Raw genomic sequence first — 19,622 nt, forward strand, 5'->3', positions numbered from 1 at the left:
TGGGAAGGGTATGGAGGGCTATGTTCCAGATGCAGGTCAGTGGTTCACCACAGACTAGATGGGCCAAAGGACCTGTTTCTGTACTGTAATGTTTTCTGACCCTATGACTCTGTACAGACACAAAAGGCTGGGATTTCTTTGCTCTGGAGTATAGGAGTCTGAGGGGTGACCTTGCAGAAGATTATGAGAGGCATAATAAGGATAAGGATCATTGGTGAGACCACACTGGGAGTATTGTGTGCAGTTGGACAATAAGACATAGGAGCAGAATTAGGCCATTTAGCCCATCGAGTCTGCTTCGCCATTCTATCATGGGTGATCCTGGATCCCACACAAACCCATTTTTCCTTTTAGCTGCCTTCTTGCCATATCCTTTGATGCCTTGACCAATCGGGAAACAATCAACTTCCACCTTAAATATACCCATGGACTTGGCCTCCACCGCAGTCTGTGGCAGAGTATTCCACAGATTCTCTACTCTCTGGCTAAAAAGATTCCTCCTTACCTCTGTCCTAAAAGGTCGCTCCTCAGTTTTGAGGCTGTGCCTTCTAGTTCTGGATACCCCCACCATAGGAAACATCCTCTCCACATCCACCCTATGTAGTCCTTTCCACATTCGGTAGATTTCAATGAGATCCCTTCACATTCTTTTAAATTCCAGAGACACAGGCCCAAAGCTGCCAAATGCCCCTCATATCCCTTGAATGAAATAGCCTTTCATTCTCGTAAATGTCCTCTGGACTCTCTCCAATGACAATACATCCTTTTTGAGATATGGGGCCCAAAACTGTTGCCAATACTCCAAGTGTGGCCTGACTAGTGTTTTACAATGGCTCAGCATTATCTCCTTGCTTTATAATCTATTCTCCTTGAAATAAATGTCAACATTGCATTTGCCTTCTTTACCACAGATTCAACCTGTAAATTAACCTTCTGGGAGTCTTGCACAAGGACTCCCAAGTCCCCCTGCAGCTCTGATGTTTGAACCTTCTCCCCATTTAGATAATAGTTTGTTCTATTTTTCCTTTTACCAAAATGCATTATCATATATTTCCCAACACTGTATTCCATCTGCCTTTTTTTTTTGCCCAATCTTCCAACTTGTCTAAGTCCTGCTGCAATTGAATTGCTTCCTCAGCACTACCTGCTCCTCCACCTATCTTCGTATCATCCGCAAACTTTGCCACAAAATCATCAACTCCATTATCGAAATCATTGACAAACAATGTGAAAAGTAGTGGTCCCAATACTGACCCCTGAGGAACACTACTAGTCACCGGCAGCCAACCAGGAGGGTCCCCTTTTATTCCCACTTGCTGCCTCCTGCCTGTCAGCCAATCCGCTATCCATGCCAGTATCTTTCCTGTAACACCATAGGATTTTATCTTGATAAGCAGCCTCATGTGTGGCATCTTATCAAATGACTTCTGAAAATCCAAGTCAATGACATCCATTGTCTTTCCTTTGTCCACCCTATTTATTACTTCATCGAAGAACTCCTAACAGATTTGTCAGGTAAGATTTTCTTTTACAGAAACCATGCTGACTTTGACTTTATTTTATCATTAGTCTCCAAATGCCCCGAAAACTCATCCTTAATAATAGACTCCAACACTTTCCCAACCACTGAGGTTAGGCTGACCGGCCTATAATTTCCTTTCTTTTGCCTTCCTCTCTTCTTAAAGAGTGACATTTACAATCTTCCAATCCTCCATGACCATGCCAGAATCAAATGATTCTTGAGAGATCATGACCAATGCATCCGTTATCTCTTCAGTGACCTCTCTCAGGACTGGGGGTGGATAAGTCCCCGGAACCAGATGGGCTACATCCCAAAGATCTTTGAGTTTACCTAGCATTTTTTCCTTTGTATTAGAAATAGCACTCACTGCTGCTCCCTGACATTCATGGACATTCAAAGGACACTGCTAGTGTCTTCCACAGTGAAGACAGATGCTAAGTACCCATTAAGTTCATCTGCCATTTCTTTGTCCTCCATTGCTACCTCACCAGCAACATTTCCAGTGGTCCAATATCAACTCTCACCTCCCTTTTACTCTTTTTATAACTGAAAAACTTTTAGTATCTATTTTATATTATTGGCTAGCTTGCCCTCATATTTCAACTTTTCCCTTCTTATAGCTTTTTTAGTTGCCTTTTGTTGGATTTTAAAAGCTTCCCAATCTTTCAACTTCCCACTCAGTTTTGCTACCTTGTATGCCCTTTCCTTGGCTTTTCTGCAGTCCTTAACATCCTTTGTCAGCCATGGTGCCTACCCCTGCCATTTGAGAACTTCTTCCTCTGTGGAACATATCTATTGGCGCCTTGTGAACTATTCCCAGAAACCACCACCATCTCTGCTGTACCGTCATCCCCACCAGTATCCTCCTCCAATCCACCTAGGCAAGCTCCTCTCTCATTCTATTTATTCTATTGCGATACTGATTCATGTGAGTTATGTTTCTCCCTATCAAACTGCAGTATGAATTCAGTCATATTATGATCACTGCCTCCTTTACTTTAAGCTCCCTAATAAGATCTGGCTTATTATACAACACCCACTCTAAGGTCGCCTTTCCCCGGGTAGGCTCAAGCACAAGCTGCTCTAAAAAGCCATCTCATAGGCATTCAACAAATTCCCCTCTTGTGATCTGCCACCAACCCGATTTTCCCAATCCCCTTCCATGTTGAAGTCCCCCATTACAATTGTGTCATTAACCTTATGACATGCCTTTTCCAGCTCCCTTTGCAATCTCAACCCCACATCTTGGCTACACACACAACATGCTTTTTCCATAGATGCTGCCTGGCCTGCTGAATTCCTCCAGCATTTTGTGTGTGTTGCTCAGATATCCAGCATCTGCACATTTTCTCATGTTTGTGGTTTGCCCAAATCTTGACTACTATTTGGAGGTTTATATATGATTCCCATAATGTTTTTTTTTTTACCCTCGCAGTTTCTTAACACCATCCACAAAGATTCAACATTCTCTGACCCTATGTTATCTCTTTCTAAAAATGTAATTCCATTTCTTACCAACAGAGCCACACCACCGCCTATGACTTCCTGCCTGTCCTTTCGATACAAAGTATACCGTTTGAGTGGCTCCCAACTATGGCCTTCTTTCAGCCATGACTCAGTGATGCCCACAGTGTCATACCGACCAATCTCTAACTGCGCCACGAGTTCATCCTCAGCTCTGTCATGCTGGTTCCCATCCCCCTGCCATATTAGTTTAACCCATCTCCCAACAGCTCCAGTAAATCTGCCGTAAGACCGTAAGATATAGGAGCAGAAGTATGCCATTCAATCATGGGCTGATCCGATTCTTCCAGTCATCCCCACTCCCCTCCCTTCTCCCCATACTCTTTGATGCCCTGACTAATCAAGAACCTGTCTATCTCTGCCTTAAATACACCCAACGACATGGCCTCCACAGCCACTCGTGGCAACAAATTCCACAGATTTACCACCCTCTGACTAAAGTAATTTCTCTGCATCTCTGTTCTAAATGGACGTCCTTCAATCATGAAGTCATGCCCGCTTGTCTGTACTCCCCTACTATGGGAAATAACTTTGCCATTCCTAATCTATTCAGGCCTTTTAACATTCAGAATGTTTCTATGAGATCCCCTGTCATTCTCCAGGGAATACAGCCTAAAAGCTGCCAGACGTTCCTCATTTGGTAACTCTTTCATTCCTGGAATCATTCTCATGAATCTTCTCTGAATCCTCTCCAATGTCAGTATATCCTTTCTAAAATAAGGAGACCAAAATTGCACACAATACCCTTTGCGGTCTCACGAGTGCCTTGTAGAGCCTCAACATCACATCCCTGCTTTTATGTTCAATATTCTGTACCTCTAGAAATGAATGCCAATATTGCATTCACCTTCTGCACCACCAACTCAACCTGGAGGTTAACCTTTGGGGTATCCTGCACAAGGACTCCCAAGTCCCCTTGCATTTCTGCATTTTGAGTTCTCTTCCCATCTAAATAGTAGTCTGCCCGTTTATTTCTTCCACCAAAGTACGTGACCATACACTTTCCAACATTGTATTTCACTTGCCACTTCTTTGCCCATTCCCCTAAACTAACTAAGTCCCTCTGCAGGCTCTCTGTTTCCTCAACACTACCCGCTCCTCAACCTACCTTTGTATTATCAGCAAATTTAGCCACAAATCCATTAATCCCATAGTCCAAATCATTGACATGCATCATAAAAAGCAGCGGTCCCAACACTGACCCCTGTTGAACTCCACTAGTAACCGGCAACCAGTCAGACTAGGATCCCTTTATTGCCACTCTCTTGTTTTCTACCGATCACCCTTGCTGGTAATTTCCTTGTAATTCCATGGGCTCTCATCTTGCTAAGCAGCCTCATGTGCGGCCGCTTATCAAAGGCCTTCTGAAAATTCAAGTACACCACACCTACTGCATCTCCTTTGTCTACCCTACTTGTAATTTCCTCAAAAAATTGCAGGTTAGTCAAGCAGGACTTTCCTTTCAGGAAACCATGCTGGCTTTGGCCTATCTTGTCATGTGTCTCCAGGTATTCCAGACATCCCACCTCTCCCGTAAGTTCCGGGAGTCTCCCACATATTAATAGTGGCACCCTGATGCTCGCAAATTATATACAATGTCCCGGAAATCAATTTTTTTGAGAGCGAGAGAAAGAGAACGCGTGAGAGCGACCACGAGAGAGAGAGAGAGAGCGTGCCATGGCAGAAAAAAAAGAAAATATAAAACGTACGTCACCCCAGACTACACTAAAGTGTACCCCTGCCTAATCGGGGTCAAAAATAATGACAGTGTTGCTCGCTGCTCTGTTTGCAACAGTGACTTTTCTATTGCCCATGGTGGGTTAAGACTGTAAAAGACATGTTGAGGTGAGTTTTAACAGGTTTCATTCGTTAATTAGCATAGCTAACGTTATTTAAACTAGCTGGCTAGCTGCTAAGGAGCTACTCTATTGCAGATGCCCACCTCTCCCGGAAGTTCCGGGAGTCTCCCGCAAATTGATGGTGCTACCTCCCTGAAATGAGTCTTTGCAGGGTGGGATGTCTGGTATTCTGTAACCTCATCCCTAACAATCAATTCCAACAACTTCCCAGCCACCGATGTCAGGCTAACAGGTCTGTAGTTTCCTTCCTGCTGTCTCCCATCCTTTTCAAAAAGCAGAGTAAGATTTGCAATTTTCCAGTCATCCGGTACAGTGCCCGAATCTATCAATTCTTGAAAGATCATTGTTAATGCCTCCGCAATCTCTCAGCTCCTGCCTTCAGAACTCGAGGGTGCATTCCATCAGGTCCAGGAGATTTATCCACCCTCAGACCATTAAGCTTCCTGAACACCTTCTCAGTCATAATTTTCACTGCACGTACTTCACTTCCCTGACACTCCTGAATGTCCGGTATATTGCAGATGTCTTCCACTGTGAAGACTGATGCAAAACACGCATTCAGTTCCTCTGCCATTTCTGCATCTCTCCAGCGTCATTTTCTATTGGTCCTATATCTACCCTTGACTCTCTTTTACCCTTTATGTACTTAAAAAATGCTTTTAGTATCTTCTTTGATATTAGTCGCCGGCTTCCTTTCATGATTCATCTTTTCCTTCCTCATGACATTCTTAGGTTCTTTATGCAAGTTTTTTAAAGTTTCCCAATCCTTTACCCCTAGCTTTGGCTTCCTTGTGTGCCCTCTCTTTTGCTTTTACTTTGGCTCTGACTTCACTTGTCAGCCACGGTAGTGATTTTCTTCCATTCAAAAATTTCTTCTTATTTGGAATATATCTGTCTTGTACTTCCCTCATTTTTCACAGAAATTCCAGCTATTGCTGCTCTGCTGCCCTTCTTGCTAGTGTCCCCTTCCAATCAACTTGGGCCAGTTCCCCTCTCATGCTACTGTAATTTCCTTTATTCCACTGAAATACCGACGTATTGGATTTTAGTTTCTCCTCAAATTTCAAGGTGAACTCAATCATATTGTTATCACTGTTCCCTAAGGGTGGCCTGTATACAACTGCCATTAGGGTCCTTTTACCTTTGTCATTTTTTAACTCAATACATAGAGACTCTACACCTTGAATTTAAGTACAACCCATCCCTTTTTACTGGTCCCACCTGCCCCAGAAGAGGTCCCAGTTATCCAGAAATCTGAATCTCTGCCCCCTGCTGCAATTCTTCATTTATCTGCCATCTCATTCTATTCCTATCCTGAATGTCACATGGCATAGGCAGCAAACCTGAGATTACTACCTTTGAGGTCCTGTTTCTCAGCTTCCTTCCTAGCTCCCCGTATTCTTTTTTCAGGGCCTCCTCCCTTTTTCTACCTACGTCATTGGTACCAATGTGTACCACGACTTCTGGCTGCTCACCCTCCCTTCTCAGGATATTGTGGATGCGTACAGAGACACCATGGACCCTGGCACCTGGGAGGACTACCATCTGTACTTCCTTTTAGCGTCTACAGAATCACCTGAATCACCTATCCCCCTAACTATAGAGACCCCTATCACTGCTGCCATCCTCTTCAATTCCCTTGCCTTCTGAGCCACAGAGCCAGACTCAGTGCCAGAGGCATGGCTGCTGTTGCTTTCCCCAGTAGGTCACTCCCCCCAGCAGTACTCAAAATGGAGTACTTATTGTTGAGGAGGACCGTCACAGGAGCGCTCTTCACTATCTGATGTTCCCCCTTCCTTCTCCTGACAGTCACCCATTTCTCTGTCTCCTGTAGGCTTGGGGTGACGACCTCCCTGTAGCTCCTGTCTATCACTGCTTCAGTTTCCCTAACAAGCCGAAGGTCATCGAGCTGCAGCTCCAGATCCCTAACGTGGTGTCTGAGGAGCAATATCTTGATGCACCTGGTACAGATGTGGCCATCAGGGAGGCTGGGAGTCTCCTGGAAATCCCCCATCTGACACCCAGAACCAAACATTGGCCCTGTAGTTATACCCACTATTCTCTCAAGATGTAATTTAGAAATAAGGAATGAACTTACCTGGTTACCTTGCCTCTGCTTGTAATTGCTGAAGCTCTGTTGAGCCACAGCCTCTGCCTCAGTCTGCTCCAATGATGACTGCTCTCAGCTATGGTTACCCGTCTATAGGAAGGATGTCATTAAGATAGAGAGGCTGCAGAAAGATTTATAAGGATGTTGCTTGGACAGGAGGGGTTAAAATTCAAGGAGAGGCTGGGGCTTCTTTTCTCTAGAGTGTAGTACGGGCTTGTGCCAGAATGGCCTGTTACCGTACTGTATCTCTAACTAAAAATAATAAGGGTGACCTTGTAGAAGTGTACAGGGGCATGGATAAGGATAATGGTCTTTATGGGAATCTAAAACTGGACAACATCAGATTAAGGTGAGAGGGAAAAGATTTAAAATGGTAACAAACCCGTGCTGCCCAACCACACCATTTGTCCCACCAACTCGTAGATCTTTGGATCTTTGGCAGGAACGCAGAACACCCAAAGGAAATGCGTGCAGCCATGTGCAGAATGTGCAAACTCCTTACACACAGTGGCAGAATTGAACATGGGTTGCTGGGGCTGTAACAGTGTTAGGCTAACTGCTATGCTCCCTCGCTGCTTATCTGAGGGGCAGGGTTTTTCCACACAGAGGGAGGAGGATGTATGAAATGAGCTGGTAGAGGGGATTACATTTAAATCATTTCAAAGGCATTTGGACAGGGATGTGGATGGGAAAGGTTAATGACCTGGATGTAGGGGTAGAGGGGTGGGTTGGCAAGTTTGCAGACAACACAAAGGTTGGTGGTGTTGTGGATAGTGTAGAGGATTGTTGAAGATTGCAGAGAGGCATTGATAGGATGCAGAAGTGGGCTGAGAAGTGGCAGATGGAGTTCAACCCGGAGAAGTGTGAGGTGGTACACTTTGGAAGGACAAACTCCAAGGCAGAGTACAAGGTAAATGGCAGGATACTTGGTAGTGTGGAGGAGCAGAGGGATCTCAGGATACATGTCCACAGATCCCTGAAAGTTGCCTCACAGGTAGATAGCGTAGTTAAGAAAGCTTATGGGGTGTTAGCTTTCATAAGTCAAGGGATAGTGTTTAAGAGTTGCAATGTAATGATGCAGCTCTATAAAACTCTGGTTAGGCCACACTTGGAGTACTGTGTCCAGTTCTGGTCACCTCACTATAGGAAGGATGTGGAAGCATTGGAAAGGGTACAGAGGAGATTTGCCAGGATGCTGCCTGGTTTAGAGAGTATGCATTATGATCAGAGATTAAGGGAACTAGGGCTTTACTCTTTGGAGAGAGGAGGATGAGAGGAGACATGATAGAGGTGGACAAGATAATAAGAGGAATAGATAGAGTGGATAGCCAGCGCCTCTTCCCCAGGGCACCACTGCTCAATACAAGAGGACATGGCTTTAAGGTAAGGGGTGGCAAGTTCAAGGGGGATATTAGAGGAAGGTTTTTTTACTCAGAGTGTGGTTGGTGCGTGGAATGCACTGCCTGAGTCAGTGGTGGAGGCAGATACACTAGTGAAGTTTAAGAGACTACTAGACAGGTATATGGAGGAATTTAAGGTGGGGGGTTATATGGGAGGCAGGGTTTGAGGGTCGGCACAACATTGTGGGCCGAAGGGCCTGTACTGTGCTGTACTATTCTATGTTTGGAGAGAGACACGATTAGCTCAGGGAGTCATCTTGGTAAGCACGGAAAAGTTGGGCTGAAGGGCCTGTTTCCATGATGTGTCACTGTGACTCAGTTTGTGTATTTGGATATTCATGCCTTCGGTTACCGGGGAGTGACGGGTTATGTGGTATGGGATAACGTTAGAGTTAAGGTGAGTGACCAAGTTCACCTTCTTGTTATCTCTCCACAGAACCAGGATGCGGCAATTCACCTCAAGCTATCACTGTGAGTAATGCTGCATTCCTTCTTTTCACTCGCACATCCTCCTCTTCCTGGCAGCAGTGACCTGCTTGCTTCAAACACTTCTCCCGTTCCCAATCAACGTGGGGTTTACTGAGTATATGTGTGCACAGGTTCAGCGAAAAACTTACTTGCAGTAGCATCACAGGCACAGAGCATCAGATAAACAAAATACACAAGAAAAACAGACATAGGTTTGTTTACAAGAGTGAATACAACTAGGACAAAAAAATCCATTTTAATGCAAAGTGCTCATGTGTTGGTGATTGGGGTTGCCCGTTGGGTCAAGAACTGAATGGTTGAAGGGAAGTCGCTGTTCCTGAACCTGGTGGTGTGGGACTTCAGGCTTCTGTACCTCCTGCCTTCAGGAGCTGTGAGAAGATGGCCTGGCCCAGATGGTGGGGATCTTTGGTATATTGTCACCTATAGATAGGCCAATATAACATGAGCACATCCCTCCCCACCACCGATACCGAGTCCACTACTCTACAGCTTCTTGTGTTCCCTTGCATTCGAATTGTTGACTTCAGGAGGAAACCAGAGGTCCATGAGCCAGTCCTAGTCAGAGGGTCAACAACTTTAAATTCCTCAGTTTTATGATTCCAGAGGACCTGTCCTGGGCCCTGCACATAAGTGCAGTTCTGAAAGGCAAGCAAGATAGTGCCTCTACTTCCTTAGAAGTTTGCGAAGATTTGGCATGACATCTAAAACTTTGACAAACTTCTATAGATGTGTGTTAGAGAGTATATTGACTGGCTGCATCATATTCTGGTATGGAAACACCAATGCCCTTGAACAGAAGATCCTACAAAAAAAAAAGAGGTGAATTCAGCACAGTCTATCACGGGTAAAGTCCTTCCCACCATTGAACACATCTACACGGTGCCCTGACAAAAGAAAGTAGCATCCATCATCAAGGACTCCACCATCCAAGTCATGCTCTCTTCTCACTGCTAACCTCAGGAGGAAGGTACAGGAGCCTCAGGACCCACACCACCAGATTCAGGAACAGTTATCACCCCACAACCATCAGGCTCTCGAACCAGTGGGGATAACATCACTCCACTTCACTTGTCCCATCATTGAAATGTTCCCACAACCTTGTTATTCTTTTTCTTTGCACTACCTCTTTATTTTTGTTATTAATAGTAATTTAATGTCCTTGCACTGTACCACTGCCACCAAACATTTAATTTCACATCCCATCTCTGTGACTGTCTGTCTGTCTCACCTCTGTCTCTGCCTTGTTTCCCCAGGCCATTTGATAACTCCTCTCGGAACTTTGGCTACAACCCGCGGCCAGCGAGGAGCGAGGGGATCCGCAGACCGGTGAGCAAGACCACACTGCTACAGGCGCGACGGAACTCAGCACCCCCTCCAATCTCCAAAGACGTGAGTACATCGCGTACAGCCTGGGGCAGAGCAGTGGCATGGGATGGGTGCTGGTGGTCTGACATAGTGGGCAGGTAACTGTGTGGCTAATGAAAATGTCACATCCTGGAAACATCGTTATCAGAGAATCCTACTGTACAGAGGCAGGCCCTTCACCCCATCTTGTTCATACTGACCACAAAGTTCAAAGTACATGTATGTCAACATAGTCAACCCTGGGCATACTTAACAATTCTACAGAATATTAATATAACAGTATCAATAAAAAACCGCCCAACTAATGCGTTCAACCAGAGTGCAGAAGATAACAAACTGCAATTGCGGAAGAGTCCTTGAAAGTGAGTTCATTGGTTGAGGGAATATTTCAATGATTGGACAAGTGAAGTTGAGTGAAACTATTCTCTTTTGTTCAAGAGCCTGATGGTTGAGGGGTAGTAACTGTTCTTGAACCTGGTCGTGTGAGTCCTGAGGCTTTTGTACTTTCTATCTGATGGCAGCAAGAAGAGAACATGGCCCGGGTGGTGGGGATGCTGCTTTCCTACAACTGTGTTTTATATAGATGTGCTCAATGGTTGGGAGGGCTTTACCCAGGACATACTGGGCTGAATTCACTATTTGCATTGGTGTTTTCTTACCAGGCTGTGATGCTAAATCTCTGCAAACTAAGGAAATGGAGACACTGCCATGCTTTCTTCGTAATTGCACTTGCATGCTGGGCCAAGGATGGGTCCTCTGATATAGTAACGTCTAGGAATTTAAAGTTGCTAACCTTCTCCACCTCTGATCCTTTGAGGGCTGGCTCATGGACCTCTGGTTTCCCTCTACAATCAGTTCCTTGGTCTTGCTGACATTGAGTGAGAGGTTGGCGTTGTGACACCACTCAGCCAGATTTTCAATCTCCTTCCTGTATGCTGATTCATCACCACCTTTGATTCGACCCACAACAGATAGCATCCGCAAACCTGAATATGGCACTGGAGCTGCTTTTAGCCACACAGTCAGAAGTGTAAAGCGAGTAGAGCAGGCGAGCACACAGCTCTCTGGTGCACCTGTGCTGATGGAGATTGTGGAGGAGATGTTGCCAATCCAAACTGACTGGGGTCTGCAAGTGTGGAAATCCAGGATCCATTTGCACAAGGACATATTGAGGTCAAGGTCATGGAGCTTATTGATTAGTTTTGAGGGGACGATGACGTTGAATGCTGAGCTGTAATCGATAAAGAGCATCCTGATGTATGCACCTTTACTGACCAGATGTTCTGGATTGAGTGAAAGGCCAATGAGATGGCATCTGCTGTGGACCTGTTGCTCCAGTCGGCAAATTGGAGCCGATCCAAGTCATTCTTTAGGCAGGAGCTGATATGTTTCCTCACTGACATCTCAAAATGATTCATCACTGTGGATGTAAGTGCAACTGGGTGATAGTTCTTGAGGCGGGTCACCACACTGTTCTCGAGCGCCAGTATAAGCTTACTTGACATGGGTGGGTACCATACCCTGCCGAAGCAAGAGGTTAAAGATCTCAGTGAACACAGCAGCCAGCTGATCAGTGCAGGTCTTTAGTACGTGGTCAGGTACCCTGTCAGTCCAGATACTTTCCATGAGTTCATCCTCCTAAAAGCAACCTGCATGTCGACTTTAGAGATTGAAATCATGTGATCATCGGGGGATGTGGGAGCTTGCAATAACTCCTCAATGTTCGGACAGTCAGAGCAAGCATTGGGCTCATCTGGAAGCGAAGCCTTGCTGTCTCCCGTGTCACTTGATTTAAGTTTATAAGAGGTTATAGCTTTCAAGCCCTGCCACAACTGTCAGGCATCCCTTGTTGACTCACTTGGTCTGGAATCTCCACTTCACCCGTGAGATGGCTTTCCGGAGATCGTACCTGAACCTCATATAACTTTCTTGGTCTCCAGACTTGAATGTCTCAGATCTGGCCCTCGGCAGATTTCAGATCTCATGGTTCATCCAGGACCTGTCTGCGCTAATCTCTTTTGCTTGCATTAGGCCTGTAGTGCTCTCCCCATATCCTTTCAAACATAATTTTATCTGCCTCCGTTGCCTCTGGCATCCCATTCCGAATATCCCACCACCGCACGTCATTTTTAAATTTCTCCCCTCTTACTTTAAGTCTTTGTTCTCTGGTTCTGGACTCTCCTGGCCTGAGAAGAAGAATATCTGTCCCATCTATGCCCTGTTCTACACATCAGACAGCTTCTTTAGAGAGAAAGAGAAGCAAAGTTGACATTTCAAGTTGAAGAACTTAAAACTCTTCCCAAGTTCTAATAAAGCATCTCCTACCTACTTGAAGAATGAACTCTGCAGACTTCCGAGATCTTCTGAACGGAACAACATCATTTTTCTTTCTTATTTATCTTTACTAGATTGTGTATAGTTTTACTCATTTAGCGAAACAGCACAGATCAGGCCCTTCGAGCCATACTGCCCCAGCAACCCTGACAATCCAATTAACCCTAACTTAATTGTGATATAATTTACAATGACCAATTAACCTACCTGCTACATCTTTGGCCTGTGGGAGGAAACTGGAAAATTCAGGGAAAACCCCATGCATTCCACAGGAAGGATGTTCAGAGACTCGTTACATATGGCGCCGGAACTGAACTCCGACACACCATGCTGTACTGGCGTTGTGCGAAGTGCTACACTATCGTGGTACCTATTGAGGTTGGTTAATGTGAACTTTAATATTAACACTGAAACGGTATTTGACCATTCCTTCTACTGAAGTGGAGAGATAAATAGTTACAGTTAACACTTTGTGTGAAGAAACTTCGCTGAGAACCAGGTACTCTGTCCAGTTCGGATAAAGGGAATTAGAACTGGTTTATTATTGTCACATGTTGTCTTGCATTCTGTTTATACTAGTCAGAGTTCATTGAGTTTGGACAAGGGAAAAAATAACAATGCAGAATAAAGTGTAACAGTTCCAGGGAACATGAAGTGCAGGCAGACAAGAAGGTACAAGATCATTATGAAGTAGATTGTGACGTGAAGAGTCCATCTTATCATACTAGGGAAATGTTTAATTGTCTTATAATAGCTGGGGCGAAACTGTCCTTTAGCCCGGTAAGAATGTGCTTTCAGGCTTTTGTATCTAATTTCAGAACCTGGAACGTTAATCACATTTCTCGATCCACAAATGCTGCCTGAGCTGCTGAGTAATTCCATCATTTTCTCTGTCTTTATAATGATAAAGATCAGCTTCATTTGTCACACGTTCATCGAAATATACAGCGAAGTGTGCCGTTTGCATCCATGACCAGCACAGTCCAGGGTTAGCCTGCGAGTGTCACCCTGTTTCTGGTGCCAACATGGCGTGCCCACAGCTAACTAACCCCAGCCTGTATGACTGTGGAATGTGGGAGGAAACCCAGGCGGTCACGGGGAGAATGTATAAACTCACTACTTACAGATAGTGTTGGGAATTGAACCCGACTGGTGATCGCTGGTGCTGTAAAGCGTTACGCTAACAGTCACACTACCATGCCATTTTATTAATAGGCACCAGTGTTTTATTTTCTTTTCGGCCCACCATATTTGTGTCAAGCACAGTGCCAATTTAAGTAATTCCATCTGCCTGCACTATGTCCATATCCCTCCATTCTCTGCCTGTTCACATGTCTGTCTAAAAGCTTCAAAATGACTTTATCATCTCTGCCTCCACCACCACCCCTGGCAGCACATTCCAGGCCGCCATCATGGAAACGAGCTCTGCACATCTTCAACGTAGAGCAGTATAGCATAGGAACAGTCCCTTCGGTCCACAATGTCTGTGCCAGCCACGGTATCAGGCAGGAAAGGCATAGAAGGATGTGGGCAGGTAAGGGGTCAGTGTAGGTTGGCAAAAGAGACAGTATGAACAGGGTGGGCCGAAGGGCCTCCCTCACTGTGGTACCGTTGTAAGCTCCCTCCCCTTTGCTTTAATGAGCAGGAGGTGATGACATTGTCAAGCAGCTCGGACAGCGAAATGGACACGGGCACCCAGACCAGCGGCAGTCGGCGACAGGGTCAAGGGCAGGCCCCGGCAGCCTGCAACGACAGCGACGACATCCAGACCATCTCCTCCGGCTCCGACGACTACAGCGGTGGCAAGAAGGAAGAGAGTGATTCAAAGAACGCGGGTGAGGCTGCATAAACACCAGCAGTGTGAAGGAAAGGGTTAACGTAAGAGGAGTGTTTGTTGGCTCTGGGTCTGTACTCACTGGAGTTTAGAAGTATGAGGGGAGAATCTCATTGAAACTTATTGAATATTGAAAGTCCTAGATAGAGTGGACATGGAGAGGAGGTTTCCTATAGTGGGGGAGTGTCGGACCGAAGGGCGCAGTCTGTCAATAGCGGCGCATCCTTTTAGGACAAATGAGGAATCTCTGGTGAATCTGGAATTCATCGCCACAGACAGCTGTGGAGGCCAAGATAATGGATATTTTTAGAGCAGAAGTAGATTTGTTCTTGATTGGTAAAGGCATCAAAGGTTATGGGAGAGGTCGGGGGACTGGGCAGTCATGATGGGATAGCAGAGCAGACTGAATGGACTGAATAGCCTAATTCTGCTCCGATGTCTAATGGCTCAGGGTGGTGGCACGGGGGTTGGGGGTAGGGAGGTGGTGGTGAATGAACCAAGTAGTCTGCGAGAGACCAGAGACGTTAGGTCTGTTCTCCGCATTGTGGGAGAAGCTGAGGAGGGTACCTGAGATGTACGTAGACAGGGCAGATAGACAGAAATATTCTCCCACCCACCCCTCCGACTCCCACATCCTACAAAGATTATACAGCATAGAAACAGACTCTTTGGCCCATCAAGATGTTGCTGACTGCCATCCTGCATGTGGTTGGGTTGTGGGAGGGAACCAGAGCACCCAGGGGTACCTATGCAGTCACAAGGAGAATGTGCAAACTCCACACAAAGAGAGGGAGAGACACAGACTCACATGTCTACAGACTGTCGTACCTCCTGCCTAATGGCAGCATCAGAAGGATTTGGGGAGTGGGGCCAGGGCACGTTTGGAGCATAAACTAAAAGGGAGGCAAAAGTAGTGCCTCGAATTTGGGAGCAGGTTTGAGGCCAGTAGCGAGGCTAAGGAAAGAAAACCTCGAAAGAAGAGATTCTGCAGATGCTGCAAGTTCAGTCCTGATGAAGGGTCTCAGCCAGAAACGTCAACTGTTTATTGCCCTCCACCATTCTGGAAAGAACTCATCGCTGTTTGATGTACTAGCCCTTCAAGGTGCCTCAGTCAATGAGAACCGATGCCCTAACTTGCAGCTATTCCCACTCCCCCACAGACAATGCGAACAAGCGGCAGGTGGCGGTCAAGTCAACCCGTGGCTTCGCCCTCAAGTCAACGCACGGGATTGCGGTGAAGGCGTCAAACATGGAGAAGGGTGAAGGAGGTGGCAGTCGCAAGAGCACCCGGCAGTTCTACGATGGTGAGGAATCTTGCTACATCATCGACGCCAAGCTGGAAGGAAATCTGGGCCGCTACCTCAATGTAAGTCTGCAGGGTGCGTGGGTGTGCAGTAACAGTACACACCAGAGCAGCCTTTTTACCAAAAAGAAGTTTATTACATGTACTGCAATGTGACAAGTCACTGCAAGCTACAATGATAGGTTAAATTCAGCTAAATTTAAATTTTACCAATTTGACCCAGGATTTATTCTCAAACACCCCATGGTGTCTGTAGCCACCACAGGTTCTTTTCTCCAGGGACACCCAGGCAAGGATTCCCCTCTCTGGACTCTTACCTCGTCTCATCTGCCTGTCACCTCCCCCTGGGTCCCCTCTCCCTTCCCTTTCTCCTACGGTCTACTCTCCTGTTCTCTCCTCTTCTGTCATATTCCTTCCTCTCCAGCCCTTTATCTTTCCCACCTTCTCAATATCCTCTTTCTCTCCCCACCACCTCTTTATTCTAGCATCTTCCTCCTTCCTTTCCAGTCCCGAAGAACGGTCTCAGGCTGAAACGCTGACGGTTTATTCATTTCCGTAGATGCTGCCTGACCTGCTGAGTTCCTCCGACATGGGGGTGGGGTGTGTGTGTGTGTACACATGTGTTGCTGAGGATATCAGACCATTCTCCTCCTGACTCCCCCACCCCAATCTGCACAAAGTGACCAAATATTAAGAGGATGGGGCTAAAATGTCACCAGAGGGCGAGGAGCAGTCTCTTCAGGTACCACAACCACCCTGGGGCTCCATTCCCTCAGTAGTCAGGCGGTGCCTAAGGACAAACCCCAAGGGACACAAAACTAACCTTGAGGTGTGCTTAAAAAAAAAGTCTTTTCATTTACACCCAGGGAAGGAGTTTGGTTGGGCCATAGGTAATTGGTTTATTATTGTCACATGCACAGTGGAAAAACTTTGTTTTGCATGCCATCCGGACAGATCATTTCATCACAACAGTGCACTGAGGTTGTACAAGGGAAAGGCAATAACAGATTGCAGAATAGAGTGTTACAGTTACAGAGAGAGTGCAGTACAGGCAGACAATAAGGTGCGAGGGCCATATTGACGTAGATTGCGAGGTCAAGCCTTTTTATCATAAAAACAGCAAAAGCTGACTTAGAAAACTGTCCTTGAGCCTGGTGGTACATGCTTTCAGGATTTTGTATGTTCTGTTTGATGGGAGAGGGGATGCCTGTGGTGGGTGTGGTCTTCGATTATACTACTGTTCTACTAAGGCAGCAGGAAGTGTAGACAGAGGTAATAAATTTGTAAAGTGCAGCCATTGCATTTAGCATTGTTGCTCAAAGGAATGGGTGGGTGAAGTTCTCATTGTCACATACATGGCAGTTCAGAGGTTCAGTGGATGGAGCCACTATCTCAGTACCCCAGAGAACCAGGCTCAATCGTGACTTCCAGAGCAGTGTGAGTGTGAGTGTGTGCGCGCGTGCGTGCACTCTCCCTGTGTTCCAGTGGGTTTTCTGTGGGTGCTCTGATTCCCTTCCACATCCCAATCCTATGTGGTTAACAAACTGCTGTAAACTGCCTCCCGGGTGTGTGGGTGAGGGGTAGAACCTGGGGGGGGGAGTTGGGGAGAATAAGATGGGGATCCATGTAACTGTGTGGGTGGGCTGAAGGGCCTGTTTCTCACTGACTCTATCCACTGCACCACATCACTGTTTAAAAGGTAGGAGTGTTTGAAAAGACCCCACCACCCAAGGGGCAGATGGGACTGAGTGATGGGGTGAGTCGGGGAAGGGGTTGGGGAGTGGGAGTACCAGTACGCTGGGTCTGCTGCTGACCATTTTTTTTTCTCTCCCTACCCCACACCCTCTCCACCCATACAGCACAGCTGCAGCCCTAACCTCTTTGTGCAGAACGTGTTTGTGGACACTCATGACCTCCGCTTCCCCTGGGTGGCATTCTTCGCCAGCAAGTAAGTCCCTGTGCACAGAAACAGCTGGGGAGTGGGGTGCACAGCTCAAGAGACTGCCGGAAAGGAAGCTTGGTTTGGGTTCCAATGACATCACAACCCACAGTGGGACCGGACCTGAAAGGGTTAAACACCAAGGGTGGGACTGGTTAAATAACGGGAAAGACTTGTGGGGAGTGGATGCAGAGGTGACTACAGTGGAAGGTAAAATTTCAGCAATGGGGCTGATGTGCATTTCCAAGAGTGGGAGGGGTTGCGGGATTGGATATGCGCTGGGTTGTACAGATGAGCATTTCTGTATCTGTAACGGCACGTGCATGCATTCCCCCACTGTGTACCGTGCAGGGCAGCAAATCCAGGCTGCAGGTGGTGGGTAGGACCTTTGTGGGCTCGGAATGGGCTGGAAGGGCCAGGTGGCCCCTACACTGGGAGCTGGGACAGTGGGGGAAAGAGCACAAGGAGGGAAGGTGCGAGGTGAATGACGCAGCTCAGTCATTTATGGCTGATATCTCCCCTCATTCCATGTCTTCTGCAGGAGGATCCGAGCTGGGACTGAGCTTACCTGGGATTACAACTACGAGGTGGGGAGCGTAGAGGGTAAACAGTTACTATGTTGCTGTGGCTCCACCGAGTGCAGGGGGAGGCTCCTGTAGGTGCTCTCCACCTCCCTCCTTCACCCCACCTCCCAACATGGCCCATGGGGCACCCCTACCCCAGCCATCATCCACCCCCAACACCTCAACTCCCTGCTGGCTCACTACTAGTGGCGTTCCCTGCTGGGTTCCTGGGACATTCCTGGAGAGAGTACGTGAGCAGGACTCACTGCACGCTATCTACCCCCTCCCCTAGCCTGGAATTGTCTTTAAAACCCCACAACCATCCTCTCTTTCCTAAGAAGGGCTCTGGGCCCCTTGTCTAGGAACAAGCATTTCCTGGGGCATGGATGCTTTCATCTGTCGCCCCCCCCCCCCCCCAACTGGAGCTGATGGTGGGGGGGGTGAAGGTGGTTAATAACTGTCCAACTAGCAGATGCAGCCCTTGCAAGCCAGGGCAATCTATCTCTCCCCCCTGCCCCCCCTATTGAAGGGGGTCTGTGTTACCCTTCATTCCCTTGGCCAGTTAATGCCCCATCACTTAAACCCTTGGCATTCCTCCAACTCTAGAACACCACCCCTGCCCCAGTGTCCATTCCATGTGGAATGAAATAAGCAGGCTCTGTTCATTACCCTAATACCCCGCTCTATACCCCACCTTAATGTGAGTGTGGTCCATTACCCTAATAGCCAGCTCTATTCCCCCCCCCCCCCCCCACCTTCTGGTCTGGACACATTCCCCACCTCTTCAATCAACCTGGATCGTGTCTTGCTGCCGGGAGCCACACACAGGACCTGAACAGTGTCACAGGAGTGACAGACAGCGACACTTCCTCCTACACGTCTGGCTTGAAGGTGATGCCTTCCAGAGCCCAGGCAGACTACGAATGTCGGACTTAAGGAACAGCCATACTCGGTGGGCCTGCTCCCCCCCATAACCCACACCCGCACCTCTTGTACATGTCACTGAATAAAAACACACAATCCATTCTCTTTTTTATTTAAAACTGCTCGTCTCTGCGGCTCCGTACTTACGCTGAAGCCTCAGCCCCATGCTGCGGAGGGTTGGTATCAGTGTCCCTTCTTTGCATCCCTCCCACACAGGGGTTGGTGAGGAGTTCCTCATTTTAACGAGGGCGAGTTTCAGCAAGGAAGTGGAAGCATGAACCAGTAGGGAGCAGCTGTGTGCCACTCGGCCCCTCAAAGCCCATTCTACATTGTGGTTGCAGGAGTGACCAGTGAGCAGGATTTGACCCCACCTCGGGACTTCAGCCGGAACAGCCCGTGCGAGTAACCTTGGTGCACACTGCAGCCACTGTGGTGGAGGAAGGGGTTGTTTGGGTT

General features: G+C 47.1%; 1 protein-coding gene across 1 annotated transcript in view; it reads left to right on the forward strand.

Moving 5' to 3' along the window:
- Positions 1-19,268, forward strand: part of LOC140192649 (histone-lysine N-methyltransferase SETDB1-like) — a gene marked incomplete at its 5' end in the record, with an annotated part of 36,551 nt that extends 17,283 nt beyond the window's left edge. The window contains 6 exons of the mRNA XM_072250180.1: positions 8,852-8,886; positions 10,158-10,293; positions 14,249-14,438; positions 15,598-15,803; positions 17,600-17,688; positions 18,221-19,268. Of these exons, the coding sequence (XP_072106281.1) occupies positions 8,852-8,886; positions 10,158-10,293; positions 14,249-14,438; positions 15,598-15,803; positions 17,600-17,688; positions 18,221-18,338 (774 nt within the window). The remainder of the gene's footprint in view (positions 1-8,851; positions 8,887-10,157; positions 10,294-14,248; positions 14,439-15,597; positions 15,804-17,599; positions 17,689-18,220) is intronic.
- Positions 19,269-19,622: the final 354 nt, after the last annotated feature.

This window comes from Mobula birostris, unplaced genomic scaffold (genome assembly GCF_030028105.1).
Source record: "Mobula birostris isolate sMobBir1 unplaced genomic scaffold, sMobBir1.hap1 scaffold_2012, whole genome shotgun sequence".
Classification (NCBI taxonomy): domain Eukaryota; kingdom Metazoa; phylum Chordata; class Chondrichthyes; order Myliobatiformes; family Myliobatidae; genus Mobula; species Mobula birostris.